This window comes from Arvicanthis niloticus, chromosome 9 (assembly GCF_011762505.2).
Source record: "Arvicanthis niloticus isolate mArvNil1 chromosome 9, mArvNil1.pat.X, whole genome shotgun sequence".
Taxonomy (NCBI): Eukaryota; Metazoa; Chordata; class Mammalia; order Rodentia; family Muridae; genus Arvicanthis; species Arvicanthis niloticus.
In genome coordinates, this window is record NC_047666.1 from 67,711,147 (window position 1) to 67,719,810 (window position 8,664).

Consider the following 8,664-nt stretch of genomic DNA (forward strand, 5'->3'; position numbering starts at 1 on the left):
CAGGGAAATGACTGGCGATTGCTGGCTTCCAGCCTAACTGAAGAAAACAATTCACAAGATCCTTGTTCAGAGAGAAAAACCTGCATCAAAGAAATACGGTAGGGAGTGTTGGAGGAGGCCACCCAATGCTCTCTTCTGGCCTCTACATGTATGCACAGGCACAGGTATCCACACATGTGCACATACACACATATAAATACATGATGTTCATATGTGTATGCAAAATAAAATTATATAACATATTAATTGTACTAGAATAAAAATCTTTATTATTTTGATAATACAAGGATTGCCAAATCAATAACCTGGATATTATTAGTTTAAACAAATGATAAAAATATCAAGACAGTGTTCATCCTACTTTATGTAGGCTATAATTTATAAGAATTTACAGTACATAGTTTCATAGGTAGATAGAGCAAGGTTACTGTATACATGGAGGCTAATACTTAAGGGTACTAGCGAAATACTAAAATATTTTTAATTCAGTAATACAGCACTGTTGTCCCAGCTCCTTTACCTTGGGCTCCCTGAGACCTGTACATGACTGAGTGCCTTGTATAAAAGGGATTTCCTGGAACTTGCTCCCAAACTGTGGCCTGTTTTGGTCTGGTGGTTAGTATTTAAATATCACCCAGTGTCTGTGTAGATATGTAAGAATAAAGTAAGAAACAATGTTTATTGACAGACAGACTGACTGAGAAGACATGTTGTTTCCTGGTACTTGACATTATGTTAAGATCCAAGTAATCAGAACACAAGGTCAGAAGGAACCAGACATGAAGAGGAGAATGTTGTGAGAACCAGGTTTGTCTGTGGGATAGTTTAAGTACACAGTCAATTTTTGTTGGTTTTTGACTCAAATATTATAGTTTCCTCTTTTCTTGCATGGGTTTGCAATAGACATTTAGTTATAGATAAAATTAGGAGAGTCAGATTAATCCAAATCTTCAATCTTTACCAGGGAGGCTGTCTTCTCACAAATCCAAGGTATTTCAGCACTACAGCGAGAAAGGTAAATATTCCCTCTTTCAAAATAAGCACACTCTCTGGATCCATTGAAATTGGTAAGCTCCTTCTCACTAAATCTGAAAAGTAATCAATTTAAAATCAATTACAACTATTATATATGAAGTTTAATTAGAATTTAGTGTTCTCAGTAGAGGGAAGGGTCCTACTGTTATGCACCCTCTACTGAGCATTAGAATCTGCAAAGTCAGCACATCTGTGTTCTTTGTTTCAGATTAATATTGATCCTGGGTAAAACACTCCCTTAAGAGAAATATATTTAACTCTGCATGACATGCTGGTACAACAGTGGCAAAAAAGTAACCAACCCCTATTTGATTGGATTTAAGGCTGACTCCATGAGAGGGACCCTATGCTTGACACCACTCACATTTTTTTATTGTCCTGTTTGCTTTCTAAAGAAAGGGTGGAATTGGATGAGTCGGGGGTATCTGGTAGGAGCTGAGGGAGAGGAAGCCATGGTAAGAATATACGATATAAAAATCTAATTAAATTAAAGGAAGACTATTTAAGATATGGCTTAGGAATTACTATTCCCACCAGTAATATGGAATTACACTAATGGAATTTACCCAAAAGTAGATTACATTAGAACTTATAGATTAATTTTTATATTTCATATTTTAATAAAACTAGAAAAAGAAACGTAAGACTATGTTAAAAGTTGTGGCATTTTACTATGAAAAAAACGTAATTATGCACTCTTTCATATATATTTGAGAAGACAAGGTAAGAGTCTGAGAGAGGAAATGAATGGCTTACTGATGTGATCAGGTAGTTGGAAAATTGTGTCCAGCTTTTTTTTTTTTGGCTCAACTTTAATGATAATCCTTAAAGGTTGTCTTTGAAAACTATGCATACCCAGCTTAAATCTTCATAACAAGTACCTTTTTTTTTCAAATGATGCACACGGTGATGACATGTTATTTAATTCACCAGAAACAAACCCATTAAATAGTGATCTATTTGAATATATCTTGAAAATAGAGACCTTATTCAGGACCCAAGGAAAAGGCTGCATGAGCCTGAAGTAGTCTCTCTTAGCTGAGTACAGAGAGCTGTATTATCTGACAGCTGCATGATGACCTAGGGTCATTGTCCACAGGCACTTGTCCCAGACATGGACCTTTTCCTCCACATGTTCACAGGAGCCAGTCATCGAGTCAAGAATGACCAGTATTCATATAGGAGAGGAGAAATGTAAATGTTAACCCAAGAACTGTGTTGCATTTACTTGGTGCACTTAAAAAAAAAAAAAAAAAAAAAAAAAAAAAAAAAAAAAAAAAAAAAAAAACAACAACCAAGAGACACATGAAGTCTAGCACATTGCTCTGCATTTGACAAAATAGATGGAATTACTTACCAGCCCTCAATGGATTCCCTATGGAAGCCCTCTCCTTTGTTACACAATATGGTTCCCTTTTCCTATCTAGGTTTATAGTTATTTCAATTTATATCAGTTTTCTTAAAGGTCTATTGGAATCCTGGTCTTCCATGCCCAACAGTTAGATACTTACAGGGTTGGAGGGGGAAATGAACCGTCTTCCCATAGCCAGTTTCTGCCAGATGAGTTCCAGGACAATCCCAGCCAAAAGAAAGAAAATGTGAGTGGCAGCTCTGACTGAAGGAGATCCTGGGGATGGGTGGGAGGAGCACAGTGAGAGACCCATCTGACAGTTTGCAGGGGTAAGATTATCTCATTAAGTTCATTTGATGGCTGGGGATATAGCCAGTGGTAGAACACTTTCTTAACATGAGTTGGGTCCTGGGTTCTATACCCAGTTCCTCAAATCATTTATTAGGTCTCATTCAAAATCTACTAATGTCCTATTACAAAACAGGAACATTTGTTTTTCATTTTCTACATCTGGGGGAGGAGAGTCAACCATACCCTTTCTTCGATGCTGTCAATCTTCACCAGAGTGGCGTTCTTGTCCATACAGTCCTTTCTGCTATCACGCCAGGATTTCTCTTCATTGAGTGAAAAATAGTAGCAACTGTTTCCATGCCATTGCCATGTCTTGGGACAAGGATTGCATTTATGGTCTGAAAAGAACATTATACTCAAAAGTACAAATTCTTTGGGGTGATTGCAGAAGCCTTTGGAAGCTAAGCCATGCACACGGACAGCAGACCTGAGCATAGGCACCCTGAAACATACCATGCCAGGACCCTCTGGAAGCAAAGTAACCCAAGTTGGGGGGTTGGACAATTTGGGGAACTCTTTTTACAGGTGCAGCTTTTGAATGTTATGATAACCATTGCACCAACATGTAACTGATAAGTTGAGAAGTTAAAGTATCCAGGCTAGCAGCCTTTGGAAATGACTATAAAGTTTTCCAAAATACTAAAGAAATAGCTACAATTCTTTGTCCATTGTACATTTAAGGTGCCATGGTCAAGGTATTGTTAAAGGACATAATGCCTAGGTGCTTTGCTTCATGTGGGGGCTTTGATCAGGGTGATGGGTTTGATCTGGCCTTTTTGCTGATGTAAGTCAAAATTACCGGAAGTGTGGATGAGGAATTCCTTGCAGAGTTTGGTAGCCATCTGCTCTTGCCTCTCCAGGAGGGCAGAGATCTGGGACTGGAGAGATTCCTCCGTGAGACCCTTTCTGGAGCTGTTCAGTGGTTCAGACAGATTGTCCTGCTGTGGATGGATTATTTTCTGAAGTTGACTCAACTTCTCTGAATCAGAGTTAATGTCGTTTGACATCTGCAAAACTGCAAGACATAAGGAGACAAGTGCGTGGGAGCCTCTGCTCTCACTAGGCTGTCCGGCTGACTCAAGAGTGTGGTCCTACAGCCACCAGGGATTCTCCCTCCTCCTCTCCCTCCTCCTCTTTTTTTCCTCCTCCTCTTTTCTTCTTCTTCTTCTTCTTCTTCTTCTTCTTCTTCTTCTTCTTCTTCTTCTTCTTCTTCTTCTTCTTCTTCTTCTCCTTCTTCTTCTTTCTTCCTCCCTTTTCCTTTTTTCTCTTTCCTTCCCTTTCTCTACTCTTTCTTTTTTCTTTTTCTCCTTCTTCCTTTTGCCCTCCCTTTCTCTTTTCCCTCCTCTCTCCTCCCTTCTCTCCCTCTCTTGTATGCTGCATGCTGCTCTCCTGCTCATACCCTGCCCCCCACTTCCTTTCTTTCATCCTTGACAGGGTTTTGCCAATAATCCCAGACTGATCTTGGACCATTCTAACTATTCCTAGTCCTGGATCCATGTATCTATTTTAAAACATCTTTATTTTGATCAGAGTAACAAGTGATTTGACGATTCTGCATGCTGGTACCTTATACTTCCTGAATTAGCACACTGTATAAGTGTTTTCCAAATGATGTTCTTTTGTCTGATACACATACACTTACACATAGTTGCCAAGGTCACCAGTCCTGTCACCAACATCAAGCAGAGGGTCATCAAGCTCAAGGCAGCTCCTCTCCAAAGTGGGGATTGAGCTGGGTGTCCTGGAAAGCAATAGGGCAGAAACACAGCATGCTGTTACTCTGGGGGTTGTTTCTTCCACCCAGAAAACTTCTAGCTATTAAACTTTTCCCCTGTTTTGTTAATGCCACTTTTTAAACATTCCTAATATGAAGTGTGATAAGGTCCTTCCCTCAGATCTCCATTTCCCCACCTTACTTTCAAGAGTGAATGTCTCTTAATTGTTTTACATTTGTCCCTATCTTTGACTTCTTCAAGTCCACTGATGTCATGAATGATATGTGGAGATAAGTTCTCTGGAATGATTCTGAGAACAGAAGAGACCATGAATTTTAAGACACAAATCTCCAAAAGGAGGTGTGCCCTTCTGATTTATAAAGATAGATTATACTTTTAAGATTATTGTTAACCTGATAAAAATAATTTTAGGTCATGTTTATCCTGTTCTCTATGTCATAAAGAATAAATTAATCCTGGATGAAAATGTACAGTCTAACCTGAAGAATAGCCCAGAGAACCAGCAGGCAAATTTTGGACCATGGTTGTCATAAAAATATCTGGCAACTTAATCTTCCGTTATTCACCCAATGTTCTTGCTAGGTGAGTACAGTAGCACTCACACTAAAGCCACACAACCCCTTTGCTTAAATTAGGTTAGGTTCGAATGAGAATTAGAAGACAGAAAAGGTACACATAATTATCTCACCTTTAGTAAACATTGCAAACTATGCCCATTATTGTGATGTATATCTTCCCCCAACACACACACACACACACACACACACACACACACACACACACACACATTAAAGCAAATCCATAAAGCAGAAGAAAGCAAAGAATATGATTCAGGTTAATATAACACAACCTTTGGAAGTGAAAGTCTTATATACGGAACTGATGTCTGGCCCTAGAGACTTGACATTTTTGCCAGGTGGACATAAAATAATGAGCTGACATTGGAAGACTAGCTCTACAACACACTGGTAAAAAGGTGGAGAAACTACCTAGCTTCTTTGAGACTCAGTGTTCTCATTCATAACTGGAAAAACAGTGATATTATTTGCTTTACAAGTACACTTCAATAAAGATATGTATACATAGATGATTTTATTTTTATTAAATACTCTGAATTATACTTAGGGTTCTGGTACAGCCATATCTAATGGGAACAGCAAAAGTCATAAAGCCAGCACAGCTGCTTGACAAAGATCCAGCAAGATCTTTGAGCCACATGATGTGATTGCCGTCATGCTGTCTTCCTCTTATGGTCTTGATTACCACTTGTTGCATGCTTGGGGGTTTTGGATTGATGGGAAATTTCTTATGAATCATTTATGCCTTCTCCCAGCTGTACTGCTTCTAAGCTTCCCCAGGAAATTCCTGAGCATATTAGCCTTCATGCTTTTAGGGCGATATCCTTCTCTGGCCTCACTTGTAGGTCTTCCTTATGCCCTGAAGGATGTGACTCAAATAAAGATGTCAGAGATCTCCTTATGAGACTCCAGCTCCAATAAACTCCTGGAACATCTGTCTCTGTACTTACTCAGGAAAAAGATAATCAGAACAAACTAAATTTAATAACTTAAACAAGATTCAGTGGACTAGAGAAGTTGGCAGTAGAACAGGTTAAAAGCCTTTTCTTACTATATACCCAAGCAATTACATAGCACATAAGATTGGGGGCCACATATAGTATGTCCCTTCAGGATAAGAACCAACCAAGTTAGATAGGCTGGAGTTATCTCTTCCCTACAAGAGGACTTATAGACAAAGAATGGTGTAGAAAAATGATAAAAGAATGAAGTATTAAGACCCCCCCGCTTTCTTAGAAAAGTTAGCTGGTGTAGGGCCACTGCAGTATAGATAGTATGACTAAAAGAAAAGAATAACATGATTAGACATCTAAATAAATTTTGCAAGTATATAAAATATAAGCACTGTATTATGCGAGAAATTGAATAATAACTGCAGCAGCTTTGGACTCAAAATTCTTCTTGAGGCTAATGAAAATGAACACTCTGACCATTGAAAGTTGATAATTCACTGCTTGGGACATGGCAATTTGCCCAGGCTGGCTTGGAGAGTTTCCTTCTGTCTAGTACCCATGAAACTGCAAGAGCTACCGCCTGAGAACAGACTACTGTGCTTTGGTAAAATAAGCCTCTAGATTCTTAAAAGTTGGGTTATGGGGTTGATGAGGGAAAGTGATTGTAAAAGATAAATCTGTTCTGTAGCAGATTATCAGTAATGACTAAACTTATTACCAAGAGGCAGTTAAAACATGTCTGGGGACAAAAATGATATGATTGATGTTTTGGAAAACATGAATCTCTCTTTGCCTATTGAGTTCTGTATGAATAAAGAAGCACTCCGCCTGCCGGTTGTCAGTCAGGGTGAAAGATTGACCCAATGCCTGTGACTGACTTCTTCACCCACTCATTATCTCCTCAGTGGGACCTGGCCATTGCCACAGCTGGCCCCCAGCAGGGTTCTAGCAACAGTAAGGAAAAAAAAAAAGCACAAGAGCAAAAGCTAGCTTATGATAATTTCTGATATAACTACACTCAGTTCCTTCCCTTCACTTAGCTATGCCATACACGAGAGAGGTTTCCTCTACATAGTTTAAAACCCTTTCTGGTTTCGAGAAAACCATCTCCCGGCATCGCTAACAAGGCGCAAGAATCTAAGGGTGATTATAAATAGAAATCTTCACTGACAGACCTAAACTCTGACATATCCATGATTTTTTCCCCTACAGTGAAGAGTTTCATAACAGTGATTTGATACAATTCACACTGTTTTGAAAGCCTCATCGATTTTCTTAAGGAGACTCACTCCACTGACAGTTTGTCTCTATTTTGGGGACTATGTCACACATTCCCCCGCCCCTTTCAGTGACAAAGCTGGTATCTCCAAGCACTTAACACCTGTCATTTGCCAGGTCACAGCATGCTTTCTCTAAAGCTCTTACCTTCTTTTCTTAGGTTATTTCCATCCTGATTCCCTCTCACTCTTGCAGAGTCCTGAAGCATCAGTGTCGCATAGGTCACTACTTCATCAGACATCCTAGGAGAAAGTGGTTCTGTCAATTAATGTTGCAATATCTTCAGGCCCAGTTCAGGCCATTCCTTTTCAAGGACAGGCGCTTTTACACAGACACAAGACACTCCCTTTTGTTCCTTTGTGAGGACAGAATGAAAGTCAGTTTCTCCTCAGTGAAAGTGAGAGAAAGCAGAAACTTTCCTTAGGAATTAGAACGTTGACAACTTCCAACAGTACTGCACTGTTCTCTGCTGTGTTTGTAGGCAAGCAAAGGTTAAGGCTTCATGTTGGAATCACCATGATCTTTATGGAACTCTGAATGATTGAAAAATGAATAGAAAACCTGGCTTTCTTCTCCGCTTATGTGTAAAGCTAGTTTATCCTATACTGGATCTAGTTTGTCCTCAGTTATACCAGATACCAAGCATAGGAAGGGATGTGTCGCATAGTGCATGGGTAGTATGATAAGAAAAGTGTGTGTGTGTGTGTGTGTGTGTGTGTGTGTGTGAGAGAGAGAGAGAGAGAGAGAGAGAGAGAGAGAGAGAGAGAGAGAGAGAAAGAAAGAGAGAGACATAGAACTGGCAATGGGAAGCTGTTGAAGCATGGGAAAGAAGTTTCAGGATGCTTAAACTGGCTAAGGGAAGAAGTTCCCTCCCTGTTGGTGTGGTTGCATAAAAATCCAGCAAAAACTTTTCAAACAATGCTTTGCTGTATTGAGAGAGTGATTAAAAAAAAAAAACAAGCAGAATGAGGCAAAGAAACAGTGATATCTTTAATTATTTATTTATTTTTGATTGAGGGTCATTCACAGTCATTGTCCCACAGGACTCTGGAACAGCCAGAACTCTTACAGAAAATGCACTATATTTTTGGTAAGAAAAATCAGAGAGTGAAGTTTGGGCTGTCTACAGTCATAAACAGTACAGAAATAATCAGGTATTTATGTGGACACTGATTACAAAGATGTCTAGATAGTCACAGGACATGAAGCCAAGATACAGTTCATTTAAATTTCTTTTTAAAAGCTTGATAACATAACTTATCTACGTTCCCTAACTTAGACATATAAGATCTGGATTTTATTTCCAAACAAAATTGGCGCACAGCCACCGTATATTTAAATTGCAGCACTAAATATTTTGACAAGAGAGCATTGGCAATAGT

The 8,664-nt window shown here is 39.0% G+C and overlaps 1 protein-coding gene across 1 annotated transcript; it reads right to left on the reverse strand.

Moving 5' to 3' along the window:
* Positions 1-244: 244 nt before the first annotated feature.
* Clec12b (C-type lectin domain family 12 member B) lies at positions 245-7,523 on the reverse strand. Its single transcript, XM_034512405.2, has 6 exons — positions 7,430-7,523; positions 4,380-4,478; positions 3,537-3,752; positions 2,921-3,075; positions 2,547-2,662; positions 245-1,088 (listed from the first exon to the last, which is right to left on the reverse strand). The coding sequence occupies exons 1-6, from the start codon at positions 7,521-7,523 to the stop codon at positions 938-940; spliced, it is 831 nt and encodes a 276-aa protein (XP_034368296.1). The 3' UTR covers positions 245-937.
* Between the last annotated feature and the right edge of the window lie 1,141 nt (positions 7,524-8,664).